General features: G+C 40.9%; 1 protein-coding gene across 1 annotated transcript; it reads left to right on the top strand.

The window, feature by feature from the left end:
* The first annotated feature begins 4,130 nt into the window (after nt 1-4,130).
* Nucleotides 4,131-13,017, top strand: LOC141342729 (uncharacterized). The gene is made up of 11 exons (XM_073847250.1): nt 4,131-4,221; nt 4,769-4,789; nt 5,879-6,090; nt 6,437-6,529; nt 7,811-7,968; nt 8,023-8,240; nt 8,480-8,623; nt 9,459-9,689; nt 9,776-9,898; nt 10,500-11,180; nt 11,774-13,017. The coding sequence occupies exons 1-11, from the start codon at nt 4,131-4,133 to the stop codon at nt 13,015-13,017; spliced, it is 3,216 nt and encodes a 1,071-aa protein (XP_073703351.1).
* The last annotated feature ends 5,815 nt before the right edge of the window (nt 13,018-18,832 follow it).

Below are 18,832 nucleotides of genomic sequence, written 5' to 3'. Positions count from 1 at the left end.
TTCGTCGCAGCAAGCCTGGTTTATTGAAATTTGATCCTCTAGCGCGTAAACCGAGGACGCGAGTGAGAGGAGATGCTCAACGAAAGGGCGTCCTTGGGGAATGATACGCAATAGCCGAGTAGAGAGAGAAGTTCGTATTTTGAACAACTTGGTTTGTCTGTGAGGGTGGAAGCTACGAGGATTATTCTATCGATTTTCTCTTTTGGCAAAGAAGCCTGAAATTTGACAGAATCCAAGTTAATGCCCAGGAATTCGATGCATGTGGTAGGACCCATGGTTTTTTCCTGAGCGATGGGGATCCCGAGCTCGGAAAAAACTTTTTGAACTTTAAGGATGTGCGCTGCTGGGATGTCGTTGGGAGGCGAGATTATTAGAAAGTCATCAAGCAAGTGAATGAGATGGTCTATGGCGTAATTGTTTGACAAAATCCAGCACACGGCTTCTGAAAGCATGTCGAAAATTTTGGGGCTACTTTTGCACCCGAAAGTTAAGCGAACAGCGAAATAATATTTTCCGTGCCAGCGAACCCCGAATAGGTGCCATGCATCTGGATGGATTGGCATCACTTTGAAAGCTGCGGTGATGTCAATTTTTGCCATCCAAGCGCTATGACCCACTATTTTTAGCATATCAATGGCTTGATCGATGTCGTAGTATTTTAGAGAAAATTCGTCAAGAGGAATTAAGCTGTTAATGCTTGGGAACGGGGAATTATGCGGAGCTGAAAGGTCGACTATTAGGCGTTTCTTACCTGAGAATTTCCTGGTGGCTATTCCGATTGGGCTGATGCGGAAAATTGGGAAGGGGGGTGCATCGAAGGGGCCGATCATGAAACCGGAGTCCACTTCTTTTTTAATCAGACTGTCCACGATGTCAGGTTCAGCGAGCGCGGATTGGAGGTTATTACAGATGATGTTTTGGGAAAGCGCGCACTCCACGCCGGGTTTAAAACCGTGTGCGAGACCGGAGAGCAGATAATTGGTGAATTCGGTGTCGGGATGGTTAGACAATTCAACAGACAGACGAGAAATATTGACAGGAGTCGATAAGTAATTTTTAGATTTTTTATTTACTGATTTTTTAACAGGGCAAACGTGACTGGCGTGCGCACCGCCACAGAAGCTGCAGATGTGCAGGTAACGGCAGCGCTGTCTGGTGCATCTGCCGGCGTTGAAGTGCTTGCAGGACTGCCTGCTGTCGGAGAAAGGAGCCTCTCTTCTGGAGTCCTGATTTGTGTAGGCTGGTGCGAGTCTTGGCACGTAACTGGTAGATTTGACGGGGCTTGAGACTGGAAGTGGCGGAAAGGAGGGGTTAACTTGCGGGCATGAGGTGGTGGGGTGAGCTACTGACCTGCATACCACGCATGAAACATTCCTACAGCCGAGAAATACTCTGCTGTGGAGGTCCGGGTCAAGTGCACCCCAGTAAGGGCATTGGTTCCATTGGGAAACCCTTATGGCGCATTTTGCAGAGAAGAGTTTGTGATATGTGTAGAAGTGCCCTCCTCCATATGACAGTGCGAGCTCGGCTATCAGCGCCAAATAATCGTTCAGCTCTCGCCGCCTGTGGGGGAAAGCTGAGCAGATTATTTCTGTGAAGCGACTGAATGCTATGGAGAACTCTGAGAATGATAAAATCCGTGAGGCTGAGTTTTGGTTTTTTAAAGTGACCGAAAAATCCCTGCAATCTATTTGGCGATTAGATTCAGAAGCGGGAACCAGAGAGAGTAAAGAGGAAAGATCTATATCCGCACCTGCCAGGATCTGCGCTCGGATGCTGTGCGGCACTGGGGGTGGTTCCGCGGCCACGGCGTTTGGTGGGGCTGGCAGAGGTGTCGCTGTGAAGAGGGAATACGGTGATTTTGACTGTAGTACAGAAGTGAGAGAAGGAGCAGAGGCCGTGATTGTCGGCGGAGGCAGCCTCACGCTTAAATCAGGCTGTTGAGATTGAAATGGGAGACTGAGAGGAGCGTAAGAGGGTATGGAAGGAAAAGAAAATGATGTGTGGGCCTGCGGTGCCAGCGGAGGCAATCTCACGCTTGCATCCGCAGCTGTAGCTGAAGGCCACGGAAAGTAGGCGGGGTTAGAAGTATGCGTATCCTGCGCCGCTAGCGGAGGCAGCCTCACGCTAGCGTTTCCTGTTGAAGCTGGATGCAACTGAAAGGAAGAAGGGTTATAGGGGTTGTGAGGAAAAGGAAAAGAGGTGAGGCTTTGAGTCGCAAGCGGAGGCAACCTCGCGCTTGGATTAGATACGGTTGCTGACGGCCAGGTGAAAGGGGTGGGGTTTGTGAAGGCCTGTGAAGCCTGCGCTGCTAGCGGAGGCAAGCTCACGCTAGCGTCTGGAACAGGGGCTGGAGGCCATGGAATGAGCGGAGGATTGTAGGTGGTGGGAGGAAGATATTGGGCAGCTGAGGAAGGATCAGCTGGCCCGATTGCCGATGGCGCGACGGCCGGCAGAGCCGGTGCTGGCGGAGCTGAAGCGGGAAGTGAGCGGCGTCCTGCCGCAGTGGAATCCTGATTGCGCCCTGAGCTTGTTACGAGCCTGGTGCGGCGGCCGGACGTCCGAGGAGGGTCAGATCCAGAGCGGGAGGATGAAGGTGTCGAGTATGGAGATTTCCGAGTTTTGCGAGCTGTGTTGGCTGCTGAAGATCTGGGCGTGACGTTGACTGACTTTAAGGTAACGTAGAGTTGGTAAAGCTACGCTTTATTCATCCTCCGAGAGAAATGAACGTCGGAGTTATTTAGTGCTTGTCTCAGGCTTAGCACTGTCCATTTCTCAATAGGGGGAATCGATGGTACGGCTGAATGGTAGGAGGATGCCAGTGAAGTGGTTGGAGATCTCTCCGGTGGAGGTGAGCATTGGCTTCGGCGTCTTGATGGACGCGAAGCTGCTCGGACGGAGCGTCGGCCCCGTGATGAGGCCTCTTGCGTTGGTGGAGAAATCGTAGGATTGGAAGACTGCGGCGGGAGAACGGAGGGATGTTCGGGCTCATCGTTGGACGGGGAGAGTTGAGGTAGAGACATGTCGGCATAAGGAGCAAACCAAAATGCTAGAAAACTGTCAAAAGAACAGAGGGAAGGCTGTGGTATAAATACCATCTGTTAATTAGGTTGATTACTGATTGCGTTCCCCCTGTTCATCCAGGTTAACTATCTGAACGTGCTCCGCCCGAACTTTGTTAATAAAACATCATATATTTGGACACTGACACACTTTTCATAATTTCGGCTCTGTATGCCACAAGAATAGTTTTAAAAATGGTACAATCACGATGAAATTGAAGAGCAGACTTTAAGCTTTAATTCAAGTGGTTGAATAAAAATATAACATAAAATGCTATAAGGAATTACAACCATTTTTTTACACAGACCCCCCATTTTCAGTGGCTCAAAAGTAATTTGACAAATAAATATAATCATAAATAAAATGTTCATTTTTTTATATTTTGTTGAGAATACTTTGGAACTTATGAAATGTTTTATTACCATGGAGAGGATCATCCAATCATCCCCCATACTGTCATCTTTTGTGAACATCCAGGCCTTTTAATGTTGCTGAGCTCACCAGTGTGTTCTTTTTCTTCTCAGAATTCACCAAACTGTTGATCTGGCCACTCCTAATGTTCCTGCTATCTCTCTGATGCATTTCTTTTGTTGTTGAAGCCTAACAATTGTCTGTTTTACTTGCATGCAGAGCTCCTTTGACTGCATGATGTGGGTTCAGGGCAACAGCTTCCAAATGCAAATGGCACACTTAGAATCAGCTCCAAACCTTATACCTGGTTAATTGATGTAGAAAAAATGAAGGAATAGCCTACAACTGTCCATGAAACAGCTTTTGAGTCAACTGTCCAATTTCTTATGGTCCCTTGAAAAAGGGGGGAGGTACATATTAAAGAGCTGTAATTCCTTAACCTTTCTACCAATTTGATGAGACTGCCCTAAAAATTAAAGCTCATTCATTGTATAACTGTAACTTGAATATATTTTGGTAAACAGCTAAAATAATAAAAATTGTGTCAGTGTCCAAATATATATGGACCTGATTGTAGCTTAACTGGAATGCCTTTTTCAGACTGGACCCCAGTCACTGAATGTGTTCAGGCCCAGTGTCTGTTGATGCAGACAAACATGGCTGGAGTAGGAGTAGGGCCTAGAACAGGCAGTCCTGACAGCAAAATACTCTGGTCTCTGCACAATGCCTGGTACCAGTCTGGAGAAGGCAACCCTTGGGTGTTGGAGGTTGCTATGGGATGCAAATATTTGTATTTATTAATTTTAAAAAAAAAACTTTACGCTTGAGCTATATATGTTAGTGGAGTTCTGCTACTTCTTTTTTTATAATTGGGCTTGAGTGTTTCCTTAAAAAAATAATAGGATAAAAATATATAAATACTACTGATCTGAGTGATGTACAGTGGAAAAAGGAACCACATTCCTATTTAAAAGCTTTTTTTCTGTCTTCATCAAAAGCGGACAAAGTACTAAACTAAACTTAAACTAAATATAATATTAAATATAATATTTCATTATACATAAATTTACCTCTACTTATTGTAATTAATCTTAGCACAACATACATCTTCCCTACAAGTTCACCAGGATGGCTGAGGACAGCTGGTTCTTCTTAAGTTGAGAACTACAGTACAGTAAAAACTACAGTATTACTTTGAAGTTTACTTAACCCACAGTGCTTATCTAGTCTTTCAGACATTGTTGGGGACAACTCTAGCCGCTTCTGACACCATGTTGTGTTTCTGCATGTGCAGATCACCTCACCTGTGTTGCAGGTACAACTAAACTTTATTGGCGACTCCCCTGGCACAAACCCCCCACCTAGGGCCGTGGCTTATTCATAAGCAATCTCACCAGTCAGACACCACAACAGGTTTAGCCAGTCTGTCTGCTTCCTGACCAGAGGTCTGTTTTATAAAACAAGTTTAACATATTTTTGTATTCATACTATTTCCTGGTAACAGGTGCACTTAACACTTGCTCAATGGGGGTATTAACATCCTTTGTTGTTTATGTGGGTGTGTGCTACGTTATGATAGGCTGTTTACTGACTACATTGTGCACAACACATCAAGTGCAACGAGTTTTTACTGTAATGAGGACGCAACCTTTTATATACCATTTAAAACCTTTTCTCCCTGTCTGAAGAACTGCTAAGTCAAAATTGTGTGAAGATGGATAACTGGGGAGGATCATCCAGACAAGCTGGTCAGTTCTTTAAAATAAAAAAAATATGTATCCAAAGAGCTCATGCATGAACATTTTTAAGATATGAGAAACGTTAACATTATTATTATTATGGTAAGTTAACCATAATAATAATAATGTTAACGTTTCTCATATCTTAAATGTCTTAGTCACATTGCACATTTTAGAGCTAGATAGCTTTATATTTATATAATGTAATTTTATGTGTAATATAATGTTTACTATGTATGCAGATAAAATTGGATATGTACAATAGTTGTCAGTTTTTGCAGTGAAATTAAGGATTATAAAATCTATGCTGTTTACTTTCAATTGCTCTTAATGACTTCTGGTACAATAAATCATTTTACCAGATTTATTGCACATTTTATTTTAAAGATTTTTTGCTGTACAAATGTTCATGTGTATACGTAAGGCCCTGGTAAATTTACAGTATGCTTGTTTATTTAGTCATCATTACACTACTGGAATAAGGACAAAAATCTGATTCATGTTGTTTGGTATACAATAAGAAATAGTAGGGTGTAGGTAGAAGATAACATGAAGAAAGAGCTTTAAAGAAATAAAGATTTGCCGCCCAAGAAAATGTTAACATTATACATGATTTTCCTTCAGAATTCTTCAGCAATGATGCATTTTTTTTTTTTCTTTTTCAGTGAGTGATCTGAGAATTGTTCTTCTGGGCAAGAGTGTGTCAGAAAACAGTAGAGTGGGAAACTTCATATTAGAACGAGCAGCGTTTGACAGTGAAGCTCCTCCAGATATTGTAGAGAGAGTCGGAAGAAGATTGAAAGACAAATACGTGATGGTCATCAACAGTCCTCAGTTGCTTCAGACATACATCTCAGATCATCAGATCACACAGAGAGTGAGAGAATGTGTGTATTTGTCTGATCCAGGACCTCATGCATTTATAATCATACTGCAGTATAAAGATCTTACTGAGGAGGACATGAGAAGATTAAAACAAGTGCTGAACGAATTTAGTGAAGAAGCAATTAAACACACCATAATAATAACGACTGATGAAGAGACGTGTAGTGTTAGGGGGGCACCTGTGGAAGTTAATGAATTCATTCATCAGTTAGCTGTAGAGTGTGGTGGGGGACATGTTCAGTTTGGAGGAAAATCTGAAGGCCACAATGAGATATTCAGAAGGTTAGAAAATATACTGAAGGAAAATTTTCTTATATGTCACATGCATATGGATACAGAAAAAGGAGCATCAGTGGATGAAGAGCAGAGCAGCTCTGGAATTTCAGTCAAAGTACAGGATGAAGATAAAGATTCTGACGGAGACGATGATGGTGAGTCACTAGTACTTGAACCTTGTTCTGACACTATAGGTTACTGAACATCAGGGGCAGAACAAGAATGGGAGGAACAGTAAATTTCTTTATAATATTGATAGTCATATTTAACAGTTTTATACACCCCCCTAGTCTGTATTTTTTTGTTCCATTTTTGAGGTTTTATTTTTTTAACTCAAATTCTTGAATTACCTAACTTTTTTGTTTTTAAGTTCTACATTAATGTAAAACAACAATATACATTAGATAGTATTTTTATTATAAACCTTAAAACAGTAGCCATAAAGTTTTATAAATTTGTACTATCAGCCCCTTTACATCCACTTAATTCGTGGCCACTATGCACTATTTACATAAACTGTGAACTGGACTTTGCATTGCAGCACCAAAAAATTACATCTTTTTGGTTACTACTGTTTCTCTAACTTATACACTGTATTCCTTGCCAATGTCATATTGTCCTGTTTATATATTGTGCTATTTTTGATAATGTTGGACTTTACTACGTCAGTGTTCCCTTTCGAGGGAACTCGAACCGAGTCCTCTAGAGGTCACTAGGGGAACCGCCGCAGCGTGACTCTGTCTGAAGAATACATACAAAAACTTAAATGAAATGGCCGGCGACAGCTTATGACGTCACTGTGGCACAACCGTTGCTGCCTATCATTATGGCGAGCACTAGCAAGACGTTTAAGAGGTGCGTGGATTTGTGTCCTCGTTATTTGACGCCAGATGACACGCACGATCTGAGCACGCACACAATGTCCTCGAGGGGCATCCTGTGTACACTGTGAGCATTTTTCAAAGAAAAAGACCCGCTCTTGTCTGACGCTACTTTCGAGAAAGGAGGAACATCCATCTGTTCCCTGCGGTTTGGGTCCTGCCACAGCTGAGGCACGGAGGAGACTGAGCTTGTGGGGATCACAGGCTGGTCTGGCTGACGAGTTAAAAAGGGGCTTTCCCTTTCGCGCTCGTCATCCAGGGATGAGAGTGAGCTCTTGGAGGATGATGACGTTATTTCTCTATCGTCATCGGATCCTGGAGCAAGTGCTCTGCTGGGTTCCACCCAGAAAGAGCAGGACATGTTGGATGAGGACTAGGAAGCTGAGGCCGAGTCTTCCTAACTCTACTGCCCTGCGTACGAAGAACTGCTGAAAGTTATGGACCACGCCAGAAAGGTGGAAGTGGTCTAGAAAGGTGGTGCCGTGGGGTCGTCTTGACGAGCGCTACCTTTCAGACCATAGCTTCCCGGCTCCAGTGAGTCTTCTATTTCATCAGGCCAACCTGCTGAAGGACCTGGATAAAGGTCAGGGACTCTCCCCCGACGAAATAGCAGTGCTACGTTTTACCACGGATCTTGCTCTCCATGCAACCAAGCAGGCCGCTACCCACATGGGTAGAGTCATAGGGGCTATGGTGGTTATGGAGAGACATCTGTGAGTGAACCTGGCTGACATCGATGCACCGGTTTTGCCTTCTGAACTTTTCAGTGCCTCCGTTGAGATGGTGGTCGAGAAATTCAGGGAGGCGAAGACGCGCTCAGCTCTTGTTCTGAGGAACAAAGATGGACCCAGAAGGCTAGTGTTGCAAACCGTCTCCCTAAGTGGACTAATGTATCAACCTCTGGTGAGGAGTAACTTCTCAAGCTTTCTGTTGATTCTGTTAGAATCCACTGGGATGGAGCCTTATGCCCTGTTGCGACAGGAGCGTAAGTTCACTTAGGGTTGGTGTCAGACTAAACACTTCAAATCAACCCCTTCTTAGCATGAGGGCAGGGGAAGTGGCTTCTGTGCAGACTTAAGGGTTAATTCAAGGAGTGTAGATGCTCCCCTTTCTGCGGAAAGGGTTGTACAGAGCACCACCCTTTGACAAGCCGGGTTTTCTTCCCTGTCTCTCAGGGTTATGAGCCTGTCCTTATTGCATCTAATGTTGATTCTCACTCCTCAGGCCTTGTGTACGGGGTATGGCTTACTTCGCTTTCTGTGGAAAGGGTCCGTTCAGAGCACCACCCTCTAGCGGGTCAAGTGTTTCTCCCTGTCTCTCAGGGTTTGGAGCCTACCCTGGGCGAAGATCCAGAGGTTGAGACTCTCTGTACAGATCTCATGAGGAGGCTGGCAGCCCACCTTTCTATAAAGGGTTCCCTTAGAGCCCCACTCTTGGCGGTCAAGTTTTCCTCCCTGTCTTCCAGGGCTAGGAACTTGTCCCTTATTTCTAGGCACTTTCCTGTCTCAGGTCTCTTGAATTGGGCATGGCATACTCCCGCTTAGAGCGTTGCTCCTGGCAGGTCAGTAATGCTCCCCTTCCAATTCTGGACTGATAGGTGTTCCTCCCTGCTGTTCAGGGTTAGGAGCCTGTCCTTTCTTGACTTCCATGGGTTGATTACAGAACTCCCTTTCAGGCTTTGTGGATTGGGCTTGGCCCATTCCCCTTTCTACGAAAGGGTCCCTCTTAGAGCGCCGCACCCCTTGTGGGACGGACGTTCCTCCCTCCAGCTCAGGCTTAGGGTTCTGTCCTCTACTGATATCCACTATTTGTAGGATGGTCAAGTATTAGCTCCATGACAATACATCAGTCGACTAGCAGTTTGCGAACTGCCTGTCCTGATTGGGGGAGTAGCATTGCTTCCCTCACCTGAGGGTTGACCACTTCTATTGCTGTCATTTTTTGACAGCTTGGAGCTCTAGCAGTTAAACCCCTTCTTAAATCCATATGTTATGGTAAGTGTCCCACGCTAGTCTCCGGGCACTTTCTAAAATCCACATGAGTAGTAAGTACTCACCAAGTTCTGGGTTCTTTCTTAAATTCTATACGGTATGGGTTACGTGTTTCACTTCGTTCCCATTCTTGACTCTTAAAACCCCGGTCTCCTTGGGCCCAACTCCACTTAGGTATCATCTCTGATATCTCCTGACCATCCATTATCTAGGTCATGTCACCTCTCAGTGGCCCCTTTTTAGAACGGTTTCATTTACCTACAGGACAGGTCTGCTGCCTCGGTCTGTGAGTCAGTTCCTGAGGGAACAAGACCCAGTAGTAGCGGCAGCTCCTTGTTCTGGTAAGTCTAAATTCTCCCAGATACTTAGCCGTTTCCCCCGAAGGAATCTCTTGATTCCAAGCCTTGATCTGTGCTCTGGGTCAAGCCTTCTGACCCATGCAGGTAAGTGGGTAACATTTCAGGCCTTGGGGGATAACGTAATTGACAGCCATCACTACATCCTAACAGGGGCAATTCTTCTTTCTTAGAATTGGTACTTAGTGCTCGCTATCATGGCATGCACTCCTCTCAGCATGGCAGCGTGGGTATAACCGTTACCCTAGCGGCCTCTAGAGGACGCAGTTCGCTTCCCTCAGAAGAGAACGCCTCAGGTTACGTATGTAACCATGGTTCCCTGAGAAGGGGAATGAGACACTGCATCCTCTAGTCTCTTCGCCATGCTTCAGACGTAAAGCTTCAGACAAAGAAGCAAATGTTGTGTTCTACCGGCCGCCCTTTGTACTGTGGTCGCCCCGGTAGTGACGCACCAGCAGCGACGGTCGCTCCGCAGTGACGTCATAAGCTGTCGCCAGCCATTTCATTGTAGTTTTTGTATGTATTCTTCCTCCAGAGGACGCACTGTCTTGTTCAGGGAACCATGGTTACATACGTAACCTGAGACGTTTACGTTCCTACATACTCGCACTTTATGAAATTGCACTGTCGATTGATGCTCTAATGTAATCTTGTTGTTTTACAGCAATGAAAATACATTATTATTATTATTAGGTTAGTGCAGTTTCTCAAAATCAATTTGATACCTTGTCCTGCAGTATATTCAGGTAGCAACTGTGAAACTATCATTTAAAAGCATAAATATATTTTTTTCATATAAAATATATTTTGCTTAAAATGAAAGTGGTAAAATTCGATAATTGCAGTGTGAAATGTGTGTAACCCCAGTTGCTGTAACAGTTTTTGTGGTTCTTTAAGGAAGCATAAATGTCAACAGAGAACAGAAGCTGAACTTGGTGTTGTGTGGAAGTGATGAAACTTTGAAAAACAACATATCCAAAATTATAAGAGGGAATAAGAAACTGGTTCACCTCTCATACCAGAGAAAGAGAAATAAGGAGTGTGTGAGGAAAGACTTGGAGCTTCATGGACGTTTGATCAGTCTGGTGGAGCTTCCAGCTCTGTTCAAAACTCAGCTCTCAGAAGAGGAAGTGATGCGTCAAAGTCTCTGTTGTGTGTCTCTCTGTGATCCTGGAGTTCACGTTTTCCTCCTCATTATTCCTAATGCTCCACTTTCTAACGAAGACAAAGCAGAAATGGACAAAATCCAGCGAATTTTCAGCTCAAGAATTAACAATCACCTCATTGTTCTCATAAACCAAGAGAAAAAAATGAATAACAATTCAAATGTGTTTCAGATGTGTACTTCAGTTACTAATATGTGTAATAAGACATTTCAAGGTCGATATTTTGTTTTGGAGAACAGCTCAAAAGTTCCAGCTATGCTGCAGGAGGTGGAGACACTGGTAAAGATGAACAATGGAAGTTGCTACACAACCTTCATGTACCTTCAGGCTCAAGTTGAATTGGAAAAAAACAGATACACAGCTGAAATAGAGGAACTGAGAAGAACTGTGATGAAAATTCAATCAACAGCAGGTTTGAGTTCATAAGTGTGTTTATGTTTGACATTATTACAATGTGATGAGTAATTTCATTGTCATTTTGTTCTTAATGTAATGCTGAACATTTCAAGAATGAACAAATGCCTACAATAATCAGAAGGTGGAATATTCCCTGCTGAAAAAAAACAGCATATGCTAGTTAGGTAGGTTTTGGTGCTGGGATGCAGGTTTTAGCTGGTTTATGCTGGTCCTTTGCTGGTTTATGCTGGTCCTTGACCAGCAACATGACCAGCATAAACCAGCAAAGGACCAGCATTAACCAGCTAAGGACCAGCATTAACCAGCATAAACCAGCAAAGGACCTGCATAAACCAGCTAAAACCAGCATCCCAGCACCAAAACCTACCTAACCAGCATATGCTGGTTTTTTTCAGCAGGGTTAGCATTACATGACAATGAAACTGCTACATTATGTTTTCATAATTACTAAAAGTCAATATGCGACAGAATGGACAGAGTGTCCACACTAAGGAACATAAAAATCCTAAATTCCTTTTATCAGATGAGGTGTTTGTTTTAAAGTAAAATTACTTTGAAGAATTTTAACTGTCACTATCTTACTGTTAGCAGGTGCAACACACAATCATTATGATTGTAATGATGTGAGGATTGTGCTGCTGGGAAAAACAGGTGTAGGAAAAAGTGCAACGGGAAACACCATACTGAGAAGGGAGGCTTTTACATCAAAATTAACTTCACGCTCAGTGACCAGAGAGTGTCAGAAAGAAACTAATGAGTTTAACAGAAGACAGATAACAGTGATTGACACTCCAGGCCTGTTTGATACAGTGGTTGATAATGCTGAGACTGGGAAGGAGATTGTTAAGTGTGTCTCAATGGCAGCACCTGGTCCACATGTGTTTCTGCTGGTGATTCCATTGGGACGATTTACCAAAGAGGAGAAGGATGCGGTAAAGATGATCCAGGAGATGTTTGGTAATAAATCCAGAATGTACACTATGGTGCTTTTCACCAGAGGAGATGATCTTGGAAAACAAAGAGTTGAAGAATTTATTGAAGATGATGGTAGTTTACAGAACCTCATCCAGCAGTGTGGAAAGAGATACCATGTGTTCAATAACAAAGAGGCTAAAGAGACACAAGTTTCTGAGCTGCTGGATAAGATTGACAGTATGGTGAAAGTAAATGGAGGGAGTTTCTACACAAATGAAATGTTTCAGCAAGTGGAAAAGAACATCAGAGAGGAACAAGAGAGAATAATGAAAGAGAAAGAAGAAGAGATCAAGAGAAAAGGAGAAGAGCTGAGAGCCAAATATGAAGCAGAAATAGAACAAATGAAGAAAGAAAATAAGAGAGAAAGGCAAGAAATGCAGAATGAACTAAGAAAAAAAGAGGAGGAGTTTAAAAAGAAAGAAGAAGAAATTAAGAAAGAAACTGATGAGAATCTACGAGAAGAGCTGAAGAGAAAACTAGAAGAGCAGCAGACACAATTTGAGGAAGACAATAAAAGAAAAGAAAAAACTTTAGGAGAACAACAACAGAACATCATAAAATACATTGAGGAAAAACATGAAAAAGAAAAACACAAGCTCCTTGAGAAAATTCAAATTGAAACAAGGGAACAAGCAGAGTGTGAATTTGGTGAAAAACTTGAAACAGAAGTTGCAAAAGTTCTACAAGATTCTGAAGCAAAGGTACCATTTAGATCAAAACGAGCTCGTGACTGGAGTAAATATGTTCCAGTTTTTGGAGGAGCTGCTGGAAGTTTTGCTGGCTCTTTTGAAGACATTACGCGTTGGATCGTCAACTTACATTTTAAACGTAAAGTTCAAAATCAAATTGAATCATGAGTTCAGGTAAATTTGGGCAAATCATCGTAAGCCACATTAAGATGCCAATAATGCTTAAATTTGTGTACTGAAATTCACTTTTTAATTATTTTTTTTAACTCTAAAAAACAAATGAGTAGATGTGTATATAATTAATCTGTAATCTAAAGATAATTTTCACATTCAGATGAAATATCTCCTGTAGATTTTAACAACCAGGTTTCAAAGTTTCATCATTTTTTTTCTCTGTATAATCATATGCCTTCACTTTGAGCTGTAATCAGTTTTTTTTAACTCCTTAACAATGTTTACTGGGTAATCGTTACTAAATCAAAAATAAATATAAGAAAATGTGTAAATGTGGTCATCAGTGTGAGGGAAATACATTTTATATGTAAACCCTTACAGAAAATGTCCACGTGTTATAATCGGTTTTGACTACATGTAACAGATACTGTACATTTTCAGCCTCACACCCTGATTTTATGTTGACTTTTAGTTTGATCCCATTTCCTGATTCCGGTCCTGTGGTTGTAGTCCCTTAACCATTAATCTCTCCTTGGGGTCCAGCTGACCCCACTGGACTTTTCCTCCATTTTTAAAAAAAGTTCCCTTCAACCTTAAAGCCGTAGTTGGGGATTAGTTTGGGTTGGGTTTGTTAATGGGGTAAAATGTTGATTCTGTTTGACACAATGTGTATTCTGCCCTCCAAAGGCAAAGTGCAGTAACTACGCGAACACTGAAACTGAGAAAAATGCCTTTAAAGGTGCCATAGAATGCATTGAAACAATATTTTCAATTGTTCTCTGATATCTACATAGAAGGTATATGGCATAGGAAACGGCAAAAAAATCTCCAGAAACGGTTTTACAGGTCCATTTACAACCCTAGGATTTGTTCCTAAAATGAAATGCTCTGTTATTGCCTTATTTGGAAGGTTCCTGCATAATAATGAAGAGCTCTGCTCTGATTGGCTGTCTTACAGAGCGGCTTGCTCACACAGCTGTAAGGAAACGTTTTGAATCCACAACATTTTTCTCTCTCACTACTGTGAACGCATGTGCTCTGTGTAACGTTATACTGCAGCGAACTAGTATAACATAAGAAGGACTTACCACACAAGTTTTGATGCTTTAGTGATGCTCAGGATCTGTAAATCATAGGCCATCATCAGTGCAGTCATCTCTCCGTTTATGTGGTAAGTGAAATCTTATGTACAGGCTACCGCTAACATTAAGCTAACCATGTCCCTTCAGTGGTTTTACTGATGTACTGACGTTACTGATGATTGGGCTACGCAAATGCTGGGGGCTTAACTATTACGCCTCTGGACTGTTGCGTAACAGTCGGTGTTATGCTGGAATTTGCCCTTTTTTCAGTCGTCTTTTGCAAACACTTGATTTATATAAGAAGTAGGAAACGATGCTGTTTAAGACTCACAGTATGTTATGTCCATGTACTGAACTGTTATTATTCAACCATGCCAAGGTAAATTCAGTTTTCCATTCTATGGCACCTTTTAAGTTTTTACACCAGCTAGTCAAACATGTCGACACTCTCGTTTCTCTGAACGTTTCTCTGAAACAGGACAAAATTGAACCAGGAGATTTTGCCACAAGACAAAACAGTTCAACACAAAGTCACAAAGTCCATTTTAAGCCTTGACTCAATTTTGACCAAATGTGTAGTTACTGCGCTTTGCCTTTTGAGGGCAGTATTGTTAAAAGCATTATATAAATAAAGGTGACTTGACTTGACTTGAGTTGTATTCTCTATTATATTCTGAAATTTGCCTGAGAATCAATAAAATTGTTAATCTCTAAAAACGTTTCCTTCATCTCAGGGGCATGAGACTCTGTGACTTTTCCTAAATAATCAATAATAATTCGATTTAAGTAAAAACCTTGTCCTAGAGCTTAAACTCAAAGTGGAACAAACTTTCTATCACACACACACACACACACACACACACACACACACACACACACACACACCTGTATCCTGTTCATTTATGTGTGTTAAAAATTGGTTAATCATTAAATATTTTAAATCAGTTCAAATTGTTTGTCCTTGTTTATCTTCAGAAACACATGGTATGTTAACCTAATGCTATTTACTAACGTTTCACATGGTTCTTAACCCATATGCCATAATATTGCGACACGATCAGGCCTAGCTCGCGTGGTCCTCTAGCTTATTTAAGTAGCAAATAACTTGTCTTTTAAACAAATAAAAGGGTACTCAGCTTCCTTATTAATTTAAATGTTGTTTTCTTCAGTAAAAACAAATAAATGGCACACTGTTGATCCGTTAAATGTCCATTTTTGTCATTGAAATCAAGATACACACTCTGTACGGAACACCATCGTAAGCCTGTACGGAACATCGTTAATGCTTATCATCTTCCGTACACGTGCGGAGGAGGTGCTTTTCCCCACTTTTCTCAAAAACTATTGGTCCAAAAGACATCAATCAAAGTGTGTACTGTGCAATAGGTATTCTCCCAGAGAATGATCACACAAACATGCTTGTCAGGCTTTCAACAACGGAGGAGTGGTCATTGGCGTGCGATAAAGGACGAAAAGTGTACGGAACATGGTTAGTCTACGTTACGTCTGCAAGATGTCTATTAAAGATCTCTTGATCTTGAAAGCATCTGCTATGTAAAAACATCACACAGACGTCTGTAAAATGTCAGTTTTGCATGCATTCTAAATCATAAACATCTAATAGACATCTGTTTGACATCTGACAACAGATGTCTTTCAGATGTAAATGCAGACATCAAATAGACGTCTCCGAGATGTAGCTATGTGTGCTATCAGGGAACTTGTTTTTAGGTTCAAATACTAAACCAGGCTTTTCATTGGTCCGTTAAGAAGAGATATTTTATTGGCTACCGAAATGCCGGTCAGTGGTTGAAATCAGAGCCATAGAGAGAGCCTCTCTAAAAATATGAAATTTTAATTCAAATTACAGTACTCTGTAACGAATTGTGATTTTAAAAGAAATTAAGTAAATTACTCAGGTTAATTTGTACTCAAGTACAATTACACACTTACAATTATACTCATGAATGTACAAATACCCAAAAATGTACTTAATTACTGTAACGTGAGTAGTTGTAATTCGTTACCTCCACCACTGTTGGTCATAGTATTGTAATAATGAAACAAAATAATGCATTAATCATGTTGAGTTCATTGTATGCATGCACAGTTAAAACCAATCATGAATTAGATTTGCAGGATTCTCCGAAGTAAAAGTCATCATAGTTATGTAAAGTAAACTGCAGCAAAAATATTTTTGTGTTCTCATTCGCCACAATAGCGAAAGAAAGAAAATCCATGATAGTGTTTCACTTTGAGTAATGGGAATTTAAGATTACATTTAAATTCTGCTTTAATAGCTTAGTCTGTATAAGATCTTAATGTCGCTGGGTTTGATGTTTGTGCTTTGAGCAATTAAAAATGGTGTTAATTTGGATTTGTCTTTTTTGCATAAGACCTGATGACACTGAAAGAGGAGAGTCAGGAACTCAATGAAAAGGAACATGATCTCCAGCATGAGAAACATGATTTCATGGCTGGAGAAAAATCATATAGTTGCTCACATACTAAAACAAAAGCACAAACGACAGCAAAAAGAAGTGTTTTTACCTGCCTGCAGTGTGGAAAAACTTACAACAGAAAGTGTCATGTATCTGGTCTGTCTTCTCATCATGAACTCTTGCACTACACATTCTGGACTGCAATCCCCATAAGCCACTGCACCAATCACTGCACACAGCTGCTCGTTTCCCACTGAACTGATTGCTGCACACACCTGTTTCACATTTTCCCACATGCATTTAAGCCAAAGACACACACAGCCACCTTGCGAAGTCTTATCATTCCCTATGGTTGTTATTCTAAGCGTTTTCCATGTTTCCATGCTCCCTGGCCTTGTTGTTTCCTTAGTTTATTCCTGGTTTGTTTTGTTTGTCTTATTTGTTTTCTTTGTCACTTTGGACTGCCCTTCTGGATTTCGACCCCCCGCCTGTGTTACGGATTACTCTCTGGATTGTCTTTGAGGTTACTGTTTGCCGATATTTTGACCCTGTCTGTTTGACCACGTCTGTTAAATAAATGCTGCGAATGGATCTGAACGTCTCTGACTCCTCCTTGTGACAGAAAGGAATACTTTAAAGTCCACATTCACTCTGGAGAAAGACCTTTCACCTGCCAACAGTGTGGAAAGAGTTTCATTCAAAAAGACAAACTTCAAAGCCACATGAAACTGAAGAATTACTGAGTGCACTTTTAAATAAACTGTTATTTTTGTTCAAAAAGATCGGTGTAATAAAACAGTTTTATCAACAACAAAGAGTCACCTCCAATGGCTATGATTTTATTAATACAGTTGTCTGATAGATTTAATAGTCTCAGAATCATTCAAAAGGAAATTAAGCAGTTTTACTATGATAAAACCATGGTTATCTGCCTTTTTATCTATCTTTCTATCATATCCATGCTTGTGTTTTATAGAATATACTGTATAATATTTGTATTTGTCTGTATTTTTTAAATATATTTTTATTCTGTGTTTTTACCTGTTTGCACCAAGGGTGTGAGAGAAACGAATCTTCAAAACTCTTGCACTGTACATGTGGCAGTTTTGACAATAAAGCAGACAAGGGTTGATGTCCACATATTTTTGTTGAGGAAATGATAGGAAAGATTATGTGGATATTTTAATTAAACGTTTGGTCAATATTAAACAAGGAATTCGATCATCATGTATGTGTACCAACTGCATTTCCCAGGCCTTTGGTGCCCTTTTCAGATTTTAACACTGTTATTTAATGACACCATATGGTCATTATTAATCAATAATCATAATTGCCTCTGTGTTTTAATATTATGCATTTTAAGTCATTTTGTTTACTTATATCTGCTTGTATTCATATTAAGAAAGATGCGTTAGTCGTGAAATTATTACCGACATTAAAACATTATTAACCTCGACAGAATAAAATAAAGTTTCACAGGATTATGAATGTACCTGAAAGTGATGCACAGGCTTCATCTTGGGCTTTTTTTTCTTTCGTTTCTCGGCGCCGGACTGTTGATGTCTCTTTCCAGCACCAGGCATATTGTTCATTAATTATGGTGAGGTGAGATGAGGGCGCGTTGCGGCGCAGATGCTGCGATCATCACTTAGCTGCTGCTCACCGAAATTTTTTAGTTGGTCACGAATTATTTTATATTTTCCTGTTATATTTTTTATTTTGAGCGTATTTGAATTGTGAGATCCCAACGGAGAACAAAAACTGGAACACAGAGGAAATAGACGTGAGCTGCGAGTCTCTGAAAACATACAGCACTGGCTAAATCAGGTAAGACAATAAGTATTTATTATTAACGTTACCTTTTAAAAAATAGTACAAGAGTTTACAAATTGGTAAAGGACATGTAAACTGCAGAAGTTAAATACTTGAGTGTGTGTTTGTGCTGCTTTATTATCACAGACAGCAAAAGTTAGATGCTAATCGCATTTAGAGCGCTAGCAATATTAGCTCTGCTCATCTGTTCGTATATATATCTGGTGTTGTTGTGTGTTGCTAGTATTTGTTAATGTCTGTCTTTTAGAGATTCACATTTTTCGATATAAATGCCATGCATTACTGCAGGTGTGTTTACATTTTAATCCTAACAGTCCTAAAGATGACATACTTTATCTTTCTTTTCTGAATATCATATAATGGCAAATGTCTTTATAATTAAAATGAATTAAGATTGTTTAAAGGAATGGTTTAAAACGAAAAACAGCTTTTTAAGAAAATTTCAGTAAACCA

This window comes from Garra rufa, chromosome 1 (assembly GCF_049309525.1).
Source record: "Garra rufa chromosome 1, GarRuf1.0, whole genome shotgun sequence".
In the NCBI taxonomy this organism is placed as follows: Eukaryota; Metazoa; Chordata; class Actinopteri; order Cypriniformes; family Cyprinidae; genus Garra; species Garra rufa.
Note: the sequence above shows the minus strand (reverse complement) of the source record. Positions and strands in the feature narration are given on the sequence as shown.